General features: G+C 37.2%; 1 protein-coding gene across 1 annotated transcript in view; it reads left to right on the top strand.

Moving 5' to 3' along the window:
* pitpnab (phosphatidylinositol transfer protein, alpha b) overlaps positions 1-23,730 on the top strand; it is a 31,376-nt gene extending 7,646 nt beyond the window's left edge. The window contains exons 3-12 of the mRNA XM_051121349.1: positions 11,361-11,506; positions 12,095-12,186; positions 15,959-15,966; positions 16,205-16,279; positions 16,363-16,446; positions 16,520-16,597; positions 16,743-16,853; positions 18,578-18,700; positions 19,290-19,374; positions 21,159-23,730. Of these exons, the coding sequence (XP_050977306.1) occupies positions 11,361-11,506; positions 12,095-12,186; positions 15,959-15,966; positions 16,205-16,279; positions 16,363-16,446; positions 16,520-16,597; positions 16,743-16,853; positions 18,578-18,700; positions 19,290-19,337 (765 nt within the window). The 3' untranslated portion in view covers positions 19,338-19,374; positions 21,159-23,730. The remainder of the gene's footprint in view (positions 1-11,360; positions 11,507-12,094; positions 12,187-15,958; positions 15,967-16,204; positions 16,280-16,362; positions 16,447-16,519; positions 16,598-16,742; positions 16,854-18,577; positions 18,701-19,289; positions 19,375-21,158) is intronic.
* Positions 23,731-24,733: the final 1,003 nt, after the last annotated feature.

Consider the following 24,733-nt stretch of genomic DNA (forward strand, 5'->3'; position numbering starts at 1 on the left):
AGAAACACTAATGCATCATATCTCTCAGTATGCGCCAATATTGATAGCTGTGCATTTGGCCTAGTCAGCAATTTCCACATCTTTGCTTCCTCTCTGTCTCTCATTCTTTCCTCTGCCCCATTCAGATTGAGCATTCCCTGTATCTCCTAGTCTCCTCATTTCCCATGATCCTCCAGCGTGTCATTCTATTCACTGATCTGGTCGTGAATATCTAACGAGTTACCTGATACCGCCTCCTTCTGCTTCTCTTTCCCTCAGCTTTTCTCGTCGTCTAGCCTCAAGCACATTTGTGATCTGTAAAGAAATAAAATTCAGATTTTCACTTTTATGCTTGAGGTGGCAAAAGGGGAGAAATGCCTACTGCCAAGACTATCAGTTTATTTTGAGCATTAAAGGGATGGTTCACTTAAAAATTTAAATTCTGTCATTGATTACTGTCCTTCATGTCATCCAAACCCGTAAGACCCTACATAGACAGCAACGCAACTGACACGTCCAAGGCCCAGAAAGGTAGTAAGGACATTGTTAAAATAGTCCATATGACATCAGTGGTTCAACTGTAATGTTGTAAAGCCACAACAATGTTTTTTGAGTGCAAAGAAAACAAAAACAACAACTTTATTCAACTATTTCTTCTCTTCCGCATGCAACGTTGTACTCTCATGAACAGGGCTTTGAAGACTGGCATGAAAGAGAACAAATTGTTGAAAGTCGTTATTTTCGTTTTCTTTGAACACATAAAAGTATTCTTGGAGCTTCATAACATTACGGTTGAACCACTGATGTCACATGGACTATTTTAACAATGTCCTTACTACCTTTCTGGGCCTTGAACGTGGTAGTTGCGTAGTTGGTGTCTATGCAGGGTCAGAAAGCTGTCGGATTTTATCAAAAATGTTTTAATTTGTGTTCTGAAGATGAATGAAGGTCATACGAGTGAGTAATTAATGACAGAATTTTCATTTTTGGGTGAACTGTCCCTTTAAAGGTGCACTGTTTCATTTTAGACCACAAATCAGAATCAGAATATGCTTTATTTGCCAAGTGTGCTTTTTGGCTAAACAGTGACTGATGGTTGAAAATTGCTGTTTTGTCAAGTTTTGCAAATATTACACACTGCAACTTTAAAGGAACAGTTCACCCAAAAATGAAACACATTTGGCAGAGTTGGAGAAATTTAGCATTACATCACATGCTCACTAACTGATCCACTGCAGTGAATGGGTGCCGCCATAATGAGAGTCCACACAACTGATAAAAACATCACAATAATCTACAAGTAATCCACATAACTCTAGTTCACCAAATAACACCAAATTTCAGCTATTATTAAACTATAAAGAGCTTATTTGCCCAAAAATGAAAATTACCCCATGATTTACTCACCCTCAAGCCATCCTAGGTGTATATGACTTTCTTTTTTCAGTTGAATATAATCAAAATTATACAAAAAAAAATCCTGGCTCTTCCAAGCTTTATAATGGCAGTAAATGGGTGTTGAGAATTTAAAGTCCAATAAAATGCATCCATCCATCATAAAAAGTGCTCCACATGGCTCCGGGGGGTTAATAAAGGCCTTCTGAATTGAGTTTTAGTACATTTTTAATTTCTAGCTTTTGCTAACTGTCGTACGTATGTTCCCGCAGTGACGTAGGATGCAGGTGTAGCAGTCCACTACTGTCTTATATCAAAATCCTCCAACATTTTTCTTTACAAATCCATGTTTTGTATTTCTTTTGTTTTTGCTTTGCTCTCATCTGTTTCCGCGTTTGTCACTTCTCACCAGAGCTTACGCTATGCCTACGTCCTACATCATCTACTCTCTTGCGAATGTGCATACGACAGTTGGCGGAAGCTTGAGATTATGGTTTATAAATTTTTAAATATAAATATTTTTCTTAAACACATCAATTTACTTCCGAAGGCCTTTATTACCCCCGGGAGCCATGTGGAGTACTTTTTATGATGGATGGATGCACTTTATTGGACCTCAAAATCTCAACACCCATTCACTAGCATTATAGAATAGCCTGGACATTTTTGTATATAACTCCAATTTTATTCATGTGAAAGAAGAAAGTCATATACATCTAGGATGGCTTGAGGGTGAGTAAATCATGTGGTAATTTTTAATTTTGGGTGAACTATCCCTTTAAGATCCAGTTATCTCAGCTGCTTTTAGACTTCTATGTCTCTACAACTCATGCCCTAGTAATTTCCTGGTATCTTTGATGCTATATGAGCAGGTGGGATGTACCCTGTCGGACAAACCCTTCCTCTAGGCCAGATTATGCAAATTACAGAGTTGCTTCCACCTTGTGAGGCCCCTCTTCATCTGCACTAGTTTCTACATACCTCAGCATATTCTGCAAAAAAGTACAGTCAGCCAAGATCCATTTGGATAATAGTCTAATCAGTTCTGTCACATAAAATCTGTCTAGGACGAGACATTTTAATATAAGTCCTTCCTGTCAGGTCAGAGTCTCCTTTTAGGACCCAGTGGGAGTTTAAAAGGTTAAAAAGGAGCTTTTGCATTGCATTGCGTTCATTAAGACGTCACAATTAAATGGATGTTAAGCAGATTAGATTTAAATTGAGCTGAATGAACCAAGGATGGGTGAGCATATCTAGTTTCACTCTTTCATCATCATTTTCATTGATTAGTGTATTTTCAGTGAGAGTAATGATCCTTATTGTTGAAACGCTGGCATTAGCATAAAGAGATCGCAGATAAAATGTGATCGACTGCTTCAGTGCCCATTCCTGGAAAATGGGCATTTAAGAGAAGCCACTGCATTTATAAAGGTTGATCTATAATTCATAGAGGTTTACTGTTCTTGCACGGATGAATATGTAGATCTTGAAAAGTTTCAAGATCTTTCTGACCCTATATAAACAGCAACGCAACTGACATGTTCAAGGCCCAGAAAAGTAGTAAGGATATTGTTAAAATGGTCCATGTGACATCAGTGGTAAATAATGTAACTGTAATGTTACAAAGATACGACAATACTTTTTGTGCACAAAGAAAACAAAAATAACGACTTTATACAACAATTTCACGCATTCACAAGAATACCCCAATGCTGACGCAGTGTGCAGAGCAGCAGTAAATTTTGTTCCTGAATGAATTTTAAAACAAATTTGTTAAACGAACGATTTAACGGCTCACGCACTTGTTTCATTGCTGAATGAATTAGATGTTTAAATGAATCGTTTGACTGAATGATTCAAACTCACACATAAAGACAGTCACTTGTCGCTACCTACTAAGTAAGCAAATAATTCAATTAAAAGTCCAATTTTAAAGTCCATTTTTAAATTACAGTTAAAATATGTTTATCTTATTTTATTTGTATATACTGGGTAATGAACTAATGAAGACATTTAAACAAAAAATATACCTGATCTCATGATAAACACGTACCTGTGGAAACATTTCGCAAGATGTGAAATACGTACCAGTAAGTAGATATCACTGCAGTTTCCAACAGAAATGAACGCTGAAGGTGGTAAAACAATGAGCATGTGTAATCTTTTTCATACACAGTTATGATTACAGTTCCATAAGTTTCGCTTTCCAGAAGTAACAAGCTTGCTTGTTACCTCAGGCAGCATGGAAATGGACTTAGGATGCAGAATCCAGAGCTGCGTTTGCCATCGTCACGTAAAACGTACCATATGTATGTTCATCTGTTCTGGGGGGAAGAAAAGAATACTCTTTTCGAATATGTCACAAATGGTGGTACATATTTCGCGTCTTGTGAAAAAGTTCCCATAGGTATGTTTTCGTCATGAGATCAGGTTCCAACATGTTGGCTAATGTTAGATTGTGTGAAGAGAAAATAATCTTGAAATCTTAAATCCATATTTCAAAAACATAGTACTACGCAGTCTGGTCTCAATGTTTATTCCGAGGTATTAATACGTAACATTTACAAGCACAAAACTTACATTTTTACTGATGCTAAAATGTACAATTTAGACCTATTTCAATTTAAAATGTACAAATCGCTACATATTTCGGCTAAAAAAAATAAAATATCTATGCATCTTTGATATCATTAAGATATTCGTATCAATGCCTTTTTTTATTATTTTATCAATAAGCAATTTCGGTTTTTAGGCCCCTTTAACCTACCCCCAAACCTAAACCTACGCATTTTATAGCGAATATAAACAGATATAAAACGTATTTGACCAAAATATGCACGGAAACGACCATTTTAGTAACAATTTAGCATTACAAATATTTTAATAGTCACTAATCCCACTCCTACCAATAATCCTAACCATAACTATTTCTGTACAGTATAAAGAAAAACATGACAGACAGATAAATGCAATTACAATCATTTATTTATTGTAAAAATGTCAAAAGCAGTACCAAAAGTAATCCAAATGACGTTGCAGCCACAGTTCGATTATACTGCGGTAAAACCTTTCGTTTCTTGAAGCGACAACATTTGAATTTGTAAAGAACACGCCAGTCAGGGTGGGCTTTGGTCCTTACGGCCCCTGTTTGAGATGGAGATGAAGATCGCCGGATAAAGGCTTGAATTTGCATCTGTTCCTCAGAGTCATATGGATTCTGAAGATTTGGATTACAGCGCACACATAAAATAGTTTAATTTCGTAATTATGTTGAATTTTTGGTGTATTTTATGGTTCTATTGTTAGTCACAGCATTGTGGCCCATGGCAAACAAACTAACATTACATGACAAGTAAAGGTTAAACGATTGCAGAAATGTTATTCATTTTAAGGGTCTAAAGTGTAGTATTGTTTAACATTATATAGGCCTATTCTTGGAAATGAGCTGGGAGTGGAAATCACAGAACAGAACGAAATCTTATCATTTCATATTAAGTAAATGAATAAACAATTTAATAATGCAACTGAAAACATAAGACCATTGATATGACAACTAAAAATAACAATAATGATAAAATTAATGTCGCGATTTCATTTTTAGGTGTCGTCAGTATGTCCGTATTGTACATTTAAATGCTGAAAGTATGTAAGTATTTGTAAGTTTAGATGCTGTAAATATTTCAGTATTGTACGTTTAATGCCTGTAAAAATTTAAGTACATGTACGTTTTGTAGAACCACATTTTACGTAAAATATATACAAATTATCATGAGATCACGTTGAATCACGACATGACATTAATTCCTCTCGCTGCAAATTTTGGCCCTCTGTGCCTTCTATTTTCATAAAATTCCCAGAATCACCACTGATCATTAGTCTCCATGTTTGCAGATGCGAATAAATAATGACAATCGACTTTTGTTTGAGCGCTGAGAGCAGAGAGCAGCTCTTGTCAGATAAGCTCACATGAATTAAAGCCCTGATCCTTCATCTGCTTTCAGGAGCCTTAAAGACACATTCTATTTTGCGGATGTTGTTTAAAGCAAGAGGGCAAAATGCTATTCCTGGAGTCCATTCATTCAGCAGGGAATGATGGATTAAGAAAGCTTACTTGCTTAAGGGGGCAGCTGGACAGTTTATGCCCCCTTATGACACTCCTTCATTTCTACCCTTCTTCCTCTTCCTGTTTATAACCATACACACACAATCACCATAAGCTGTCTGTCATTGTAGACTGGCTGGTGTGTGAGACATCCTTTCCCTCTGTTAGCCTGTCGATTAGTCTGAGCTCACATCTTTTAGCCTGTCCATCACCATCAGTGAACTATAATCAGAGCTTAACCACACTCTCATGTGGCCTACACACATCACATGCTGCTCATTCAAAAAGATTACAGTTTTATGCAATGTCACTTTAAAAATAGATATATGGCACACAAATACAAAAAATAGCACATCCGCTGCAGACAAAACCCTGTTCAGTGTTGTGTGTGTGTGGTCTGCAGAGTGAGTGGGATGATAATGTGTGATGTAGGTTGGATTTTCATAGAGTGCTGCAAAGTGACGCATTCTGCTACTGGCTTCTGATTGGCTGAGAGGACTGAGGAATCTCTGATTGGCAGAGGAATGATGACACTGCATGTAGATACAGAACCACACGCATAGTCCCACACACTACACAGAAAGCATGAAATCCATCCATCCATCATACATATATCTATGTTTCCATGTATCTATCTATGTATGTATGTATCTGTCTATGGAATGGAGTGTGTCACCTGCTCTTCTCCCTCCCCCTCTTTCTTTTTCCCCCCTTTTCTCCTCTATCTGTCATTCTCTGGTGCCAACTGGTAAAAATAGGCAGTCTGCTTTGTGTCGTCATTTTCTTTCTTCTGTTCTCTCTCTTTCTCTCTCTCTCACACACTCACATGCTTATGTGTGATGGACGTGTGTTTAGGGATGAATGCCCACATTTAAACAGTCGGGCTGTTTCTAGGTAAGATTCTGGATGTGTTTTAGCTTGAGTCTTTGCTGCTGGCTCAGCTCAGACTCTGAGTGGAGGCTGCTGACAGTGAATGTGTGTCAGGACACTAAATCTCTCAGTCTAACACACTCCTTAAATTAAAGGTTCTTTATTGATGGTTCTATGAAGAACCATGTTCTTTATAGTAGAGAAAGTTCTTTAAATTATTAAAATGTTACAGGAAAAATTTGCACCCGGGCTCACCACCACCCGGTGGCTTTAGGAAAACAGCGAACTGTGAGCAATATGATTTAAAGTGGTAAATACAGAAGGAATATGTCATTTATATGTGTTACCAGGTGGTGGCGCTATGACTATAATCGGATATTGGCATTTAGATGTCTTCAGGCCAGCACTATTATTAAACGTTTGGTGCAGATTGAACATGGTATGTTTGAGTTAGTGCAAAGCATGATGTATCCTGTTGCCAACAGGTGGCGCTATGATTATAAGTGAATACAGGCCAGGACTCTTACAAAACATGTTAAGTTTGGTGCAGATTGGACATTGCATGTTTAAGTTAGTGTAAAACAAGTAGTTTTTACTGTTTTCCAGTTGCCAGTAGGTGGCACTATGATTATAACATAGTATTGGCCTTTAGATGTGTTCAAGCCAGGACTCTTATCAGACGTGTGAAGTTTGGGGCAGATCAGACATTGTATGGATGAGGTTCAACACCTTGTATTCCCATGGCGAAACATTGAAATTTGTCACGCCCTTTAATGAAAACTAAAGATCTTCGCAAATTAACATCGCTAAGGTCTTTAGATTAGACTGACCAAATGTAATGTTAATGTCATTAAATCTCTATGAGGGGTACGTCACAGCGTAAAACATGCCACTTTCTGTTGCCAGCAGGAGGTGCTATGACAATAACTGAAAATGGTTATGGGCATGTGTTCAGGACTGGACTCTTATCAAACATGTGAATTTTGGTGCAGATCAGACATTGTATGCCTAAATTATAACAACTTCATTTTTCATGGTGAAACATCAAATCAAAGTTAGTCAGGCCGCCACAGACACGCCCTTCAACGAAAACTCAAGATCTTTGCAATTTAATGTCACAAAGGGCTTTAAATTACACTGGCCAAATTTGGTGTTGATCTGTTTAAATCTCTAGAAGGATTTTGTTTAAATACAACATCTGATATGGGTTTCAAAAGTGGCAAAATGGCTCAATAGCGCCACCTATAAAATTTCAACGAAGTTCCCTTCGAGCATGTAACACACCAATACCTACAGAAAAGTCCCTCGGTACAAAGTCCAAAACCCCAAAGGAAGTCTGTTAATTTCTCTGCAAGTTTTGTGTTGTTTTTGCCATTTTCAGGCATTGTATTTAAACAAACTCCTAGAAATTTGATCAGTGTAATCTAAAAAACCCTTGTGACGTTAAATTGCGAATATCTTGAGTTTTCGTTAAAGGGCGTATCTGTGGCGGCCTGACAAACTACGACGTTTCACCATGAATCAGGAAGTTGTTATAATCAGGCATACAATGTCCAATCTGCCCCAAAATGCACATGTTTGATAAGAGTCCTGTCCTGAACACATGCCCATACTCAGTTATAGTCATAGCGCACCTGCTGGCAACAGGAAATGGCACGTTTTATGCTCTAACAAACTCCTCATAGAGATTTAATGACATCAACATTATATTTGGTCTGTCTACTCTAAAGGCCTTTGTGATGTTGGATTGTGAAGATCTCGAGTTTTTGTTAAAAGGCATGTCTGACAAAGTTTGATGTTTTGCCATGGGAATAGAAGGTGTTGTAGCTCAGCCATACAATGTCTGATCTGCCCCAAACATCACACATTCGATAAGAGTCCTGGCCTGAACACATCTGCATGACAATATATAGTTATAGTTATGGTGCCACCTGTTGGCAACAGGAAATTGCAAGTTTTATACTAATTAAAACATGTGATGTCCAATCTGTCCTAAATTTCTTGTTTGATAAGAGCCCTGGCCTAATGACATCTACATGAAAATATGCAGTTTTATTCACAGTGCCACTGGCTGACAGCAGGAAATTTGGAACATATAAATGACTTTGACATATTCCTCCTATATTTACCACTTGAAAAGCATATTGCCCACCGTTCGCTGTTTTCCTAAAGCCAAGGGGATGGCGATGAGCCCAGGTGCGAAGGCCTATTCAATGCTGCTTGCAACTTTAATATGTTTTTAAATTAGCTGGGTTTCCATCCAAAGTTGTGAACTTAACTTATGTGCAAAATTGGAATGTCGCATAAAATATTTGCGAATAAGCACCATCACTTCATCAATTGTCACTTCCTGTTAAACAGGCATTAAATATCACAAATAAATGTAGGAGAAGCCACTAGATTTCACATATAATAAATTACTTGTGCCTCAGAGCGAGCAGACGAAACAGTAAATGCAGTCATTGCTTTTGGAGGCTGATGCCTGCTGTTTGGGAAGGCTGTCGTGTAAGACCTGTGTTCTGGGAGGCAATTATACAAAAATACTTTGATGACAGACATTTAAGAATGACCATAACAACATTTCAGATGCTGTACAACAAGATCGGTCCACTGGTTAGTCAGGTTATGCCATCCCATCGCACATGTGACTTCTTTGAGGAATTTATTTGGCAAATGCGTTTCCATCTCCCATTATTCGCATGAACGTTTTTTAATCAAAACCCACCAGAAACGAGCATAAAAACTGCAGTTGAGTTTTTTTTTCTCTTTTTTTTCTTCCAAAATTTGGTGTTTCCATCACTCGTTTCTGATGTGATCCCAGATAGCACACACTATTAACTTTTAACTATTCATTAATAACCAGCTCAGAGGGGTCATTAGTTTAGTGGCCAGTTGCATAAACTGCTTAGTCTAGTCTTAAAAGTCAGACACCATAATTTTTTTCTGCAAGACTGGTCATAACTTTTTAAAGTCAGTTACATAAAAGCATCTTTGATCTAATTTCAATCTGAAAAGTAAGACTGATAAGCACTTGGTTAACTGCTAGTTAGTCAAACTAGTTCTTAAGACACAGTCCTAATGTGGTGACAACTAGTCCTAATGTTTATGCAACTAGTCTCAGGACTGCATTGTACCATGCTGGATGGACTCAATAATTGGCAATAGTGGCCTAATGGTTAGAGAGTCGGACTTGTAACCCAAAGTTACAAGTTCGGTTCGCGTCTCAGTACCAACAGGTACTTAATACCATGACTGAGGTGAGACCCTTGAGCAAGGCACTGAACACCAAACTGCTGCCCAAAAATGGCTGCCCACTGCTCCCAGTGTGCGTTCACGGTGTGTGTATGTGTTCACTACTCACTGTTGACTCTGTGCATTTGGATGGGTTAAATGCAGATTACAATTTCCAAGAATGGTACACGTCACATCCTTTCCTTTTCTTTTTAAAAAGAACCAGTTCATAAGTCTCATTTGTTCAGGAATCAGACTAAACGGTTCGCTTAGTATGTTTATTGTTGTGTGCAGCACACTAGGATTCAAAATAAATAATTCTCTTTCTATTATTTTGCTGTTTTTTTATTGCAACACATTCATTACAGACTGCAAACTCACATTTCCCTTTTATGAACATGATGCAATAAAAAGACCATTAAATAATGTAAAGATGCATATTTTTTCTTGTTAGTCCTTGTACACTGTGTGCAACAAAACCAATTGTATGAACTAAGTGAACCATTTAGTCTGAACCCTGAACAGATGACTCTTATGAACTGGTTCTTTTTTACTGAATCCATACAGCGTGACTAGAGCAGGGTGAAAATATCCAGAAAACATGTGTCAGTCTTTTTGCAGTGTTTACTCTGTATAGTGTTTGTTTATATTCAAACTATATTCTCTACAGGATTATATGTGATTAAGATATGAAAGAAACCATTGTTTATTCAGCATAGATCAGCAGAAGAGGAAGTAAACACACAGAGAGATAGAGAGAGAGAGAGAGAGATACAGGAGAAACCAGGATTAAGTGTTCAAATATGCCTCATATTTAAAGGTGACATCATGAAAATCTGACCTTTTCTGTTTTTAAGTGGTATAATTGGGTCCCTGGTGCATCTACCAACCCCAAAAATGTGAAAAAGAACAACCCAGTACATTTTTTTTGGTTGCCTTTCTCTGCAAGTTTGTAAAAAAACAGTCCGCTCAGATTTCGCTCCCCCCTGTGACATAGGAAGGGGATGTTATTATAATATTACCACTCCTTAATCCACAAGTTTCCACCCACGATGCCACCATTGTGTTTTCGCAAGCGGCAACTGTGTACCAGTTCTAACTAAGTTTGAGCAAAGCTTGCTAACTGTTCTGTCATTGGCTGCATAGACGAGCACAGAACACTATTTAGAGAGTATTCATTTATTTAGTGTATATTACACTGCTGCCACACATATCTAATATAAACATGCAATTTCTTTCCCAGCTGTGTGCCACAGACATAAATGACTGTTCTGTAACTCATGTATGTTTTTAACATAAACTTGTGTGTATTTGACAGTTTAAGCGCAATAAGACATGAAAAAGAACTTAGTTTATTAGTTGCTGTGTGACAGACACACTCAGAAAACCCTATATCAGAAGTTTAATATGGTTTAAAACGCATGATTTCAGCTCAATAGACATGATAATCAAAACCAAACAGATGTTTTTAGCAGAGTATCTGAGGAATGAGCTGTAAAGACACAGTCCTAATCTGGAAAAGGGGGCGGGGAGCAGCAGCTCATTTGCATTTAAAGAGACATGCAGGAAAACAATGCGTTTCTGCTTCCACTCAAAATAGGCATTTTTAAAAAGATATAATAATGATCCGTGGGGTATTTTGAGCTGAAACTTCACAGACACATTCTGGGGACACCTGAGATTTATATTACATATTGTAAAAAGGAGCATAATAGGTCTCCTTTAAGTATAGATATGCTTATGAAGTTTAAGATTGTGGAATGTATTTCTTTGTGTCTCACAGTATCAGGTCGGGCAGCTCTACTCAGTAGCGGAAGCCAGTAAGAACGAGACGGGTGGAGGAGAAGGCGTTGAGGTGTTGAAGAACGAACCATATGAGAAGGATGGAGAGAAGGGACAGTACACACATAAAATCTACCACCTGCAGAGGTACTCACACTTACGCACAGACACATGAGTGTATTAATAAAACGTGCTAGATTAATGCTAAAATGAAAAAACGGCGCACTAGAAAATAGGTTTATCATTTACACATCCTCAACCAGTATGGCTTTTATCTTACACAAATAAAGAAGTTTAGCAGAATGTCCTGGCTGTTATTTTCCATACAATGAACTGTTGAGCTCAAAAAATGGACAGAAAGCACTATAAAAATAGTCTGTTCCTCACATAAAACCATCAAATTGCTTTAGAACACTCTGAATATGAATGATATGGACGATCATATGCACTTTTATGATTCTGTTTTGACATTTTAGTGCTTTTCCATTTGTTAATTAACGCTTTAAGGTGAAAAGGTGTAATTTAAGTCAAAAGAGACTTCCAAACACCCCCTTGTCTGTTATTGGTCAGACAAACAAGTAGCCCCTCCCCAAACTCACACCATTGGTTGAGTCACTGTTGCTATGTTGAACTGGTTAAATTGCTCAAACAAACAGAGAAAAGTTCTGGAGAAAGTATTTTTAAAAAAGGCTTTTGTCTATAGTCTACCTCACATTTGCATTTTTGCTTTTTCAGTAAAGTCCCGTCATTTGTACGAATGCTTGCACCAGCATCAGCACTGAACATTCACGAGAAAGCTTGGAACGCCTACCCATACTGCCGCACAGGTAACACACACACATACTTAGAAGCTAAATTTCTTTTCTTGTGCTCTTGTTCCTGTTGCTTTCTTAATATTATGTCTTCCTATCTGTTTCTCCCTGTCTCTTTCTCTGTCACTGCGTTTGCGGGCACTGAATAATTCACTGTTTGAGCTGAGCAGGAGTGGAGTTACAGCACAGGAAACTGAGATTATACTGACACATTCCCTTCACATCATTCTCACAGCCGCATAGATGACAGACTCCCCATTCGCTGAAGTCTGAGATATTTCTAAATCTCACTGCAGTGCTTAAAACAAACTTAAGTCTACAGTTTTGTTTTTGAATAAATGGAAAAAGTTGATATGGCAAGTATTGAGCTGTAGTGAATTTTTTTTATATTATAAATATTATAACGTAATTATTTGTCTGAGATTACTATTAGCTAACTGTCAGCAAGCTGCTAGAAAAAAAGAGAAATGTGTTTTCCACTATTGGTTCAAGTCAAGGTATCTACAGATACAGTAACACTGTATTGCGTCAGAGGTATTCAGTTAAGAGCTGAGAACTGTAGCTTCTACATTTCCTTCACAGAAAAAGTCCAAACATCTGTTTTAGGCTACCTGATCTCATGATGAAAACGTACAGTTTTATGCAAACGTTTGGGAACCCCTTGCAGAATTTGTGAAAATCTGAATAATTTTAACTAAATAATAGATATACAAAATGCATGTTATTTTTTTTATTTAGTACTGTCCTGAGTAAGATATTTTACATGGAAGATGTTTACATATAATCCACAAGACCAAAAAATATCTTAAATGATCAAAACAACCCCCTTCAGAAGTTTGGGAACCCTTGGTTCATAATACTGGTTACCTGGATGATCTACGACGTTTTGGGATGGTTGTTCATGAGTCCTTTGTTTGTTCTGAACAGCTAAATCGAGCACTTCCAAAAAATCCTCAAGGTCCTGCAGATTCATTAGTTTTCCAGCATCTTTTGAGATTGTGAGATCCATCTTTTCACACTGAAGACAACTGAGGGACTCAAACACAACTATTAAAATCATTCATTGATGGAAACACAATGTATTAAGAGCCGGGGGGTAAAAACTTTTTGAATTGGAAGATCAAGGTAAATTGTACTTCATTTGTCTTCCCGGAAACATGCAGGTATCTTCTGTTGCTTTCAAAGGGCAGTACTAAATGGAAAAAAAAAATTATACTTCAACAAAAATTGGACATATTCATCCTGTTCAAATGTTTTCACCCCCCGCCTCTTAATGCGTTGTGTTTCCTTCTGGACCATCGGTGAATGTTTGAACCTTTTTTAGCAGTTGCGTTTGAGTCCCTCAGAGTGTGAAAAGATGGATCTTAAATTCATACAGTCACTGCTGGAAAGGGTTCAAATATGAAAAAGATGCTTAAAAACTGAAGAATCTAGAGTAGGACCTGGAAAATATTTCTGAAGAACAGTGCTCGGTTTAACTGTTCAGAACTAACAAGGGACTCATGAACAACCATCACAAAACACAAACCATCGGAAAACAGTCGTGTGTGTGTGTTGGGGTTAGGATTAGGAATTTGGCAGGGGTTCAAAAATGGGCACAACACTCGATGTAACAAGCTTGCTTGGTAGCTCAGCCAGAACGGAATTGGATACAGAATCCTTGGGTATGAATCCTGTGAAAAACATGACTCGCAATGAAAGAGCTGAAAGATGAGAGATCGAAAAACAAGCTAAAATGGCATACTTGCATTTGCATTTTTACGTCATGTTTGCTTTTGTTCATACTATCAGGTAGGTTTAGGTGTAGTGCAAATGGTACACTATTTTAAAACGTCACAGAGCATTAGACTTATAGCGCCACTCAACGGACATTTCAAGTTAGAACTGTGGTGACACGTACAAAACCAATGTCACATAAAACATACCATATCTACATTCATCTGTTCTAGGGGGAAAAAAATGCTTGATACAGTTTTTTTAGCACCACTCGGTGGACATTTCACATCAGATATGTCACGAAACTTACATGGGGCTATGTATTTTGCATCTTGCGTAAAAGTTCCCACAGGTACATTTTCGCCATGAGATCAGTTTGGTTTTAGGAGTCAGTATGAAATTTCAGAAATAGTCATTGCAATTTGCAAAGTTGCAAAGTCTAATATTGGCAACCTAATTTTACTTTACCTTAAAAATTAAGAAATGATAAGTCTTTAAGTTGCAATGAAATTTAAGTAGTGACAGTGTCACTGATTCAGTCAACACAGCTCTTTTCTTCTGTATTGTGATATTGTGATATACATCAGAATGTAATAGATTACTGATAAAAAAAAAAAATAAAAAAAAACCATAGGTTGTTGATTGAATTTCACGTTGTGGGAGTTTGTGGGGTCGACTGTGGTGGGGCAAGAGTTAAGTGAACTAAATGATTGGCGTCGAGATTAAAGGAGAAGTCCACTTCCAAAACAAAGATTCACATATAATGTACTCACCCCCTTGTCATCCAAGATGTTCATATCTTTCTTTTTTCAGTCATGGAGAAATTATGTTTTTTTTGTTTTTTTTAAAAAACATTTCAGGATTTTTCTCCATATAATGGACTGATATGGTGCCCTGATTTTGAACTTCCAAAAGGCAGTTTAAATGCAGCTTCAAACGATCCCAGATGCGGTTGTAAATGATCCCAGCCGAGGAAGAAGGGACTTATCTAGCAAAACGATCTGTTATTTTCATTAAAAAATATATAATTTAAATACTTTTTAATCTCAAACACTCGTCTTACCTTTCTCTACATGACCTCTCTGTATTCTGACTCGAGACAGTTAGGGTATGTCGAAAAACTCAGATCGTATTTACTCCCTCAACTTCAAAAGTAATTTCAAAATCATCCTATATCGCTGCAGAAGTTCCAACCCAGTCTTTGCAAAGTGAACATGCAAAGATGATCAAACATCTTTAACAAAAAAGGTAAAACAGTGATATAGGACGATTTCAAAGTTGAGGGAGAACATGAGGTGGGAGTTTTTCGACATACCCTAACTCATGAACCGGAAAAAAAACAGTCCAAGTCCAGTCCATTAAAAAGTATATAAATTGTATTATTTTTATTAAAATAACGATTGTTATGCTTCTTTCTCGGCTGGGATCGTTTACAACTGCATTTGGGATCGTTTGAAGCCGCATCTAAACTGCATTTTGGAAGTTCAAAATCCAGGCACCATATGGAGAAAAATGCTGAAATGTTTTCCTCAACAAACATAATTTCTTTACGACTGAAGAAAGAAAGACATGAACATCTTGGATGACAAGGGAGTGAGTAAAATATTTGTAAATTGTTGTTCTGGAAGTGGACTTTAAGTTACGACATTTTGATTAAACATTACAATGTCAATTTTTTAAACAAATAAAGCATCCATCAAAGTGAATTTTCAGCATTTGCGAGCATTTGTGGTTGAAAAAAGTATATAGATTTTTATTTTCTTTAGAAAATAACGATCGTTTTACTACATAAGACCCTTGTTCTTCAGCTGGGATTGTGTGGAGCCCTTTGAAGCTGCATTAAAACTGCAATTTAGATGTCCAAAAGTTCAGAATTTGAATTCTTGAGTTTGAATATGAATATTATTTTTAGTGTTTTTGCTTCCAGACTGAATTTGTATGGGCTAAAATGAGATTAAATAAAATTAGAAATGGTCTTAAATGAGATGTGATGTTTTCTTAAACATAAATGATCTAAATCATATTTTATTTTCCCTTCTCCCCATATCATCTGTTCTGCATCTCCCGTCAGTAATCACTGTAAGTACACTCTTCGCATGTACACACTTTTTCTAGTACAGCATATGAATGAATAAACATGTTGCAAACATGTAGATGTACAGCACAAACACATACAAACACTCACTGTTTGAGTGAAAGAGGAGACAGTAACTTTAGCCGCAGGGAAAGGAGAGAGGACAGGCGTCAGAATGTGTCACTGCCGAGTCTGTCCATCAGTTATGATTTATCAGTTTGTTTATTGATTTTCTGTTTTTAGAATGAGTATATGAAAGAAAACTTTCTCATCAAGATTGAGACGTGGCACAAACCCGATATGGGACAGCAGGACAATGTAAGTATAGTGGTGGATAATTTACGTGTGAACTCATGAAATCATCAAAACATCAATCATGATTGTTGTGTTCATCTGTACAGGTTCACGGTCTAGACCCAGACACCTGGAAGAAGGTGGATGTGGTGTACATAGACATCGCAGACCGAAGTCAGGTGGAGCCAAAGGTGGGCTTCACTTGGATAAAATAACTACCTTTTCCAGGTACTTTCTAATCTGATTAGGGTTGTTTCTCTGTAGGACTATAAACCAGAGGAAGACCCTACTAAGTTTAAGTCTGTAAAGACTGGAAGAGGACCGCTCGGTCCGGATTGGAAGGTGATACATTTTAAAAGCAGCTCTAATGGCTGTGGGCTTGTATAAAATTTGTGTAAATGTAGTAAGTGCATGCTTGATGTATGAGTGGGAAGCGTATTAATGGAAAATTATATCTAAATGCTTAATGGATTTTGGGTCTGTGTAGAAAGAGCTACCTAAAAGGACAGACTGCCCACACATGTGTGCCTACAAACTGGTTACTGTCAAGTTCAAGTGGTGGGGCCTGCAAAACAAAGTGGAAAACTTTATTCAAAAGGTCAGTGTGAAACATCTACAGTATATGTGATTCATTAAAAAGTTTATTAAAGTTAACATGAAATCAAATTTGACCATATTTAGTGCATGTTCCTGGTCTGTTTGTCTGTGATTGATTATATATGGTATTTCTTAAAAATAAAGGTTTACCTAGAGGACTTTTTTGGAAAGGCCACAATTTTTGCCTTACCCAAATTAGGGCTAGTTTTACTAAACAGGGCAAATTAGCGCGAGAGCACAATTCCAAAACATTGCCGACGGGCATGGAAATTTCTGCGGGTGATTTACTAACAACGTGCAAATTAAAGAACACAGATGCAACTTATTTACATTTTGACCAACACAATATACCAAGCGCAGTGCAAATTAGCGTAGTCGCAAATAAAGAATAAAGAAATGAAGAAACCACAGTATGTCGAAAAGAACTGGAGGCCAAAAACTGAAAAATAAACATGGCTTCGCAAACAATATGTTCGGACAATGTGTTCTTCTGGCATTACAAATACAGTAATTGGGATCGTTTGTGAGGTAACTGTGGTGCCTCTTTCTAGCAACAACAACTGCAGACATTTCAAGCGCAAAATAGTTTAAGACATGTTTTTTTAGGGCATTAAATGGTGCAATACCAGTAATTTGATGAGTGCAAATGTCAGTTAATCGTGTTGTGTGATTCATCTTAATACTCTCCTCTCTTAAATTTGCGTCTGAAATGGAAACTCATACAAATGCATATTCAAGGTCAGGCGCAAAAATTACTGTCCACGCCTTTTTAGTGCCAATTCATCACTGTGCATCTTTAGTAAATCCTGACAGTACTATTTTTTAATGGCAAAAGATGATTTGGCACAAGCTGTTAGTAAATCTGGCCCTAAAATTCTTTTAGTTTTTTAGGCAAAAAAAAACTAGATTAATCAAATAGATTAATCGCGATTAATTGCATTCAAAACAAAAGTTTGTGTTTACATAATGCATGTGTGTGGACTATGTATATTTATACACACGTGTGTGTGTTTATTCATGTAAATATACACAGTACACACACATACATATATTATATAAACACAAACTTTTATTTTGGATGCGATTAATCGCGATTAATTGATTTGACATCTCTAGTTTTTAATAGTCTAAAAAACAAAATTAGTTGTTTACCAACTCTATTCAAGCCACAATCAATATTTTTCATAAATTAATCATTTTATTTAACAAGGACACGTTAAATTGTTTAATCAAAGAATCCAACTGTTTTCAATATTGAAAATAATAAGAAATATTTTTAAACAGCAAATCAGCCTATTACAATGATTTCTGAAGGATCATGTGACATTGAAAACTGGAGTAATTGCAGCTTCAAATTCAGATTTGCCATCACAGGAATAAATTATACATTCAGACATATTAAAATAGTTATTTTACATTTTGATAAAAATTCACTGTATTTTTACTGTATTTTGATCAAATAAATGCAGCCTTGTGGCTTGAAATCTTACCAACCCCAAACTTTTAAATGGTAGTGTATGGTTTGAAGTCTGATTAAATTTTTTTTTTTTTTACTTTATTATTTTCTACACATTAAAAAAAGCATCAAAAAGTTACGGTTAACATTAACTAATAAAAATCGCATGACATCACATAAAATAAGATCCATCCATATTTTTTTGTAAATAAAATCAGTGTAAAATTCACCCTCCAAAATTTATTTGTACCTCTTTCTCTCTTTAACAGCAAGAGAAGCGCTTGTTCACTAATTTCCACCGACAGCTATTCTGTTGGATTGATAAATGGATCGAGCTGAACATGGACGACATCCGCAGAATGGAGGAAGAAACCAGGAAGGAACTGGATGAGGTCAGATGAGATGCCCTCTTTGTCCACTTTAAATTATTCCTATTTCTTGTTGTTCAGTTTGAGCCAGCCTTTACATGGTAATGATGAATTTTATCTAGTTAGCTAAACAAACTAATTGCTCTGAGATATTTTGTTGTAGAATTTAAAAGAGAGTACTGACTGAATTCATGCTGCGAGATTGCATTTTTGTTTGTGTTCCGGTGTTTTGAGTGTCGTCTTGGGCCCACAACACATTTTCCCACCACACAAAGACAATTACGTGTAACAAGGCAGATGAATAATTGAATGTAGCCCATAATGAGGTCCAGTCATTGTGAACAAAAGGGGCAGCAGAGCGGAGCAGGTCACAGTTCAGCGCTCTCAGGTGCCGTCCGGGGAATGAGTGACGTCAGGTATTGGCGGAATCCCGAGGTTCACATACTTTGCAGGACTATCCCAGAAATCACTGTCTCCTCCTTGACTCCCATAAGTGATCTGTAATCTCCCAGAGGATAAGTTCTTCTTGAATCACATTTGTAGCTTGTTCTGCTTCCACAAGGAGCTATTCACTTTATGTACACTTGCATGTTTTTCCATTGCTGTCTTTCAGATGAGAGTGAAGGATCCAGTGAAAGGCATGGTGGCTCTTGAAGACTAAGGCTGCTCTGTGTTCCTGGATGCTGCTGTTTATAAAGGTATTTCACAATCTTTAGCGCCCCCTAACGGCATTATCTAAAACAGCAAGTGAGAGCTCAAAAATTATTTCTTAGTATATGTACTGAATGTATGGGTTAGGTTTGGGATAGCATACTCATATTAACTATGTCGGGAGTATATAGTATATACAGTGCCTTGCGAAAGTATTCATACCCCTTTAAAACTGCTTTAAATTACTTTTTTCCCACATCAATCTACTCCATACACCATAATGACAAAGCACTAAACAGGTTTGTAACAACTGCAGATTTATTAGAAAATGATTCCACTGCATAAGTATTCATACCCTTTTTTGGGACACTTGAAATTGAGCTCAGAAGCATTCATATTGCTTGTAGATGTTACTACACTCTGAGTGGAGTTAACCTGTTGCAAATTAATTTGAATGAGTGTGATCTGGAAAGGCACACACCTCTTAATAAAAGGTCTAACAGCTGAAATTGCATATTAGAGTAAAAACCAAGCCCTGAGGTCAAAAGAACTGCCTGTAGAGCTCAGTATTGCATCAAGACACACATCTGGGGAAGAGTTCAGAAAAAAATTCTGCTGCATTGAAGGTTCACAGAAGCATGTAGCCTCCATTATCCATAATGGAAGAAGTTCGGAACAAGTAGGACTCTTCCTAGAGCTGGCCTCCTGGCCAAACTGAGCAATTGATGGAAAAGGGCCTTGGTTAGACCGGTGACCAAGAAGCTGATGGTCACTCTATTTGAGCTCCATAATCATACTGTAAATGCAGATGGGAGAAACCTACAGAAGGATAAACATCACTGGAACACTCCACCAATCTGGTCTTTATGGCAGTGTGGCCGAACTCAGTGAAGACACATGAAAACCAACTTGGAATTTGCAACAAAGCACCTAAAGGACTCTCAGACTTTGAGAAACAAGATTCTCTGGTCTGATGAACCTCAATTCCAAGCATCATGTTTGAATGAAACCAGGCACTGCTCATCACCTGTAGAGTAGCATCCCAAAATTAATTTATGGAGGTAGGAACCTCATGCTGTGGAGCTGTTTTTCAGCAGCAGGGACTAAAGGACTCGTCAGAGTAAAAGGAAAGCTCAGCACAGCAAAATATAGAGATAGCCTTAATAAAAACCTAGTCCAGAGCATTCAGAATGTCATGCTGAGCAGAATGTTCACCTTTCAGCAGGACAATGACTCTAAGCACACAGCAAAAGTGACTTATGGACAACTATGTGAATGTCCTTGAGTGGCCCAGCCACAGCCTTGGCTTGAACCCAATCAAACATTTCTGGAGAAACCTGAAAATGACTGCTAGTTTCCGTCCAAGCTGACAGAGCTTGAGAGGTGAAGAGGTGAGAAGAAGAATGGCAGATAATTGCCAAATGCAGATGTGCAAAAGTTGTCACGTCTTCCTCAAAAAGACTTGAGGCTGTAAAGGTGCTTCAATTAAGTTTTAAGGGTATGAATACTTATGCAATGTAATTATTTCAGTGTTTTATTTTTAGTAAACTTGCACAAGTTTTCACAAATCTGTTTTGTGCTTGTCATTATGGTGTATGGAGTGTAGCTTGATGTGTTAAAAAATGAAGGGGTATGAATACTTTCGCAAGGCACTCTATAGTAGACTTTCTGTATGCATAAAATATTGCACTGAAATGGATCTTTCATTGCCATGTGATGAATGAATCAGATAGTCAGTAATCTATTCTGAACATAACTGTGGTGTTTAACCTTTAAAGTAATTGAATATTCTTGTTCTCTCTCTTTGTCATTTCCTGTGAGTCTCTCTCAGATCAGACATGAAGTACTGGAGACCAGCAGCATCACTCCCCTCAATCAGATCAAAGCAACATGTCTTTTTAATCGTAATCAAAGTCCTTCATCCAGCCCTTTTGGTGGGGCGTTTGTCCTGAGCATCCTTCATATCCTCCTTTCAGTCTGACAACGGAGCACACTGACTAGTTAAATAGGCTACAATACCGGTTCTAACATCATGCCCAGTTTATAAAGTCTACCTACTAAAACTAATACAGAGACGATCAGCGATTCGTCATTTATGATGTCAGATCATTACCTTAACAACTGGAGCTCGGAAGAATTGTGTTTTAAGATGAGTTTAATGTAAAGCAGATGATATTTGTGTGTATATATATATATTCAGAATATCTATTGGCAGTGGAATTATTGTGACAGATGTATCAACAGGGTTTTTAAGTCGGTTTCTGTGCGGACCAAGCCGGTTTTCCTTGTTTTGTTTTACTCTGTAGTGAGTTGTTTTTGTTGCTGTATGTTTTAATTTCATTTCACCCACTTTTAACCTATTTACCAGCTGATTCAAGGTGTAAGTGTGTCTCTTTATAGTGTAATACTGTACAATCACAGTCACCCTGACCAGTCATTTATTTGTAACATGCATTGTGGATTCATTTGGACTGGCAGCTGCTTGGTCACGTTAAAAAAATGTCAAGACTGCAAGTACAGTTCATGATTTAATGCAAAAGTTTATTATAATCAGCTTTTTGAACAGTATCACATTCTTGGAATAAGCTGAAGTTAAAAGTATTGTTGTTTGTTAATCAGTCAATATTGATGGTTTCATTGTCTTCTCTTCCACAGTTTCCTTGTGTGTGCTATTTTAGTCTGTATTTTATTTATGTATTTATTTTTTTATAAAAAGACAGGTAGGTGTAGCTCTCCTTCCCTTGGATGTTTTTGATTGGTTTACAAGTTCAGGCTCCGCCCTCTTTTTTAGTCAGTGGCTGACTGTCTTTAAAAGAACTCGAAGAGGCAACACAGTTATTTTCCTGATTATTTTGTCGCTACCAGGTGAGGTGCTCAAGGAGGAAATTTTACGTTACGTGCATATTTTATAAATGTATTATTCATTTTCGTCTCAACTCCTTTTGAAGGACTGATTATCGTACTTCCCCTTTTATAACTTGTCTTGAGGATAAAGACACATTTATCCAGATATTAGCAATAATACCTCCTTTCACAACCCTTCCAATCAACATACATGATGTGAGATAGTGACTTTAGATGTGTATAATTCATTCCCTCTCAGAATGTTGCATCATTAGGACTTTAATACAAAATATACTCTAACTTCCAATCGCTCCTATAGTTTTATTGATATGGAATCGGGTCAGGAAGATGAAATGGGTTGAGTATGGGTTTCTAAATCAGTCTTTTCTTAGTAACGTGATGTGTGTATGGATGTATGTGCGTTTGAAGTTCTCAGTGTTTCTTGTTTCGCGTGAGGGACATCCGACATGCAACTATAATGGAGGTTTACACCCTTGTGTTTCTTTCAGCCAATGCTCAGGACCCATATGCGCACCTAAATTCACTCTGACAAGAGTTAAATTATTCTTGTAGAATTACATCGAAATTTGTGGAAATTCCATCGAATTCTTAAGAAGTGAGTGCAGGTTTTATGGTGTAGATTGCGCGTTAAAACATCTTTATCGTCATTATACAACCACCAATACACCAGAACTGTGTTGGTCCTGAGTCTAATCAAAGTGATGTATGGATGTATGTATTGAATTGTATATAGTATATAAATAAATGTAGATTAACACATAAATATATATATAACTATATAAATATAGCTCAGACTATCCTGCCAGGCTATCAGCACATACAGCCTTCCATTAACCCAACCAGAGTAATTATATCTAGTGGTTTAGTAATGGCTGGATGTTATCTGTGGTGATTTATGGTGGTTTAAAGAATTAACTATCTACAGATAACTCCGCCCATCACTGTCACTGGCCCCGCCCCTCATCCCTGGCCGCTCCTCCTTTGGCAGGATGGTGTCTAAATATGTTTTCATTCATCGATTGTTGTTGTATTTTTGCTGTGAGCCGTAGAAATCTCTCACTTTTAAATTCCTTTCAAAGCTTACACTGTGAACGAAGCCACGGCCTTTGACCTTTGAACTTGAGAATAGACCCTTTCAAGGGTTTCGGACAAGGTTGCTATTTTTCTCTCAGGAGACTCGATTGAAACTTGTCCAAGCTGGTTTTGAACGACAGACAGGTGGCTTATAAAAGGGAACTATCCACATGAACTGATCATTCACAGTTTGTGTTTCCATTACGTAAGGCAGATCATGGTAAACAGGACTTTCTCATAGATACGTTGTTGTTAGATTTCACGATTTGTTGTCGAAATTAAAACCCAATGATTCTAGAAATACAAGAAAAATGTTTTATGAATTTATGTTTCACCCCACCCTGTCACGTCATGTTTTTTTTAAAATTTCTTTTACTGTGAATTTGTGCCTTTTGTCATCTTATCTTCCAATAAAACTACATTGGAGATGTGAAAAAATGAATAAACTTTTAAAAAGTAGTGTTTTACTGGTTTACGTGTCTAAAAGTACTTATTCAGTCTTGTTTAAGTAAATTTGTACTCCATTTTCTTCGATCAAACTAATTTTTCAGTTGTATGCTTAACATCAGAGTTGTTCCCCTAGTGGGCAGCTGTGGTGCTCATGTGCGTGACGTGTTTGAATCTGGCTTGCAACATTTTCCAACCTCCGCTCTTTCCTCTATTATCTTCATTATGCAAATAAACCCATTTCTTCATCTAATTTCCAAAGTAAACATGCCTAGTTGCTCTAAAGGGATAGTTCACCCGAAAATGATAATTCTGTCATTAATTACTCACCCTCATGTCGTTCCAAACCCATAAGACCTTCGTCCATCTTTGGAACACAAATGAAGATATTTTTGATAAAATCAAAGAGCTTTCTGACTCTGCAAAGACATCAACACAACTGACACGTTCAAGGCTTTACTCAACAATCTCTTCAACACATGTTCACGAGAGTACACAACGCATGCTTGTGGTGCTGCTGACGCAGGAGCCGATGTTCCGACGTAGAACATTAAATAAGTAAGGTATTCTCGTAACTTCATAACTTAATAATTAATAATTATTAATAATAACTAAATAATTTCTGGGCCTTCAACGTGCACTATAAAAAAATGCTGGGTTAAAAATAACACAACTTGGGTTATTTGGCAACCCAGTGCTGGGTAAATATTGGAGAGAACACAGGCTGCTTTCTCCTGTAGAGCATGCAGAAAGCCTGCACACTGGCTATAACTCAACAGCTGGGTTGTTTCATCAGAGACAGGCTCAACCCAGTGGTTGGGCATAAAAAATAACCCAGCATTAAAAATGACCCAGCAGCTTATTTACAGAAAAACTACCCAGCACCTGGGTAAAAATATTAAAAACAACCCAATAATATGACCCAACAGGTGAACCCAGCATTTGGGTTAAAAAAAAAACCCCAGCATTTTTTAGAGTCCAGAAAAACTGCCCAGCACCTGGGTAAAAATATTAAAATCA

The sequence above is a fragment of the Labeo rohita genome, chromosome 10, assembly GCF_022985175.1.
Source record: "Labeo rohita strain BAU-BD-2019 chromosome 10, IGBB_LRoh.1.0, whole genome shotgun sequence".
NCBI lineage: Eukaryota > Metazoa > Chordata > Actinopteri > Cypriniformes > Cyprinidae > Labeo > Labeo rohita.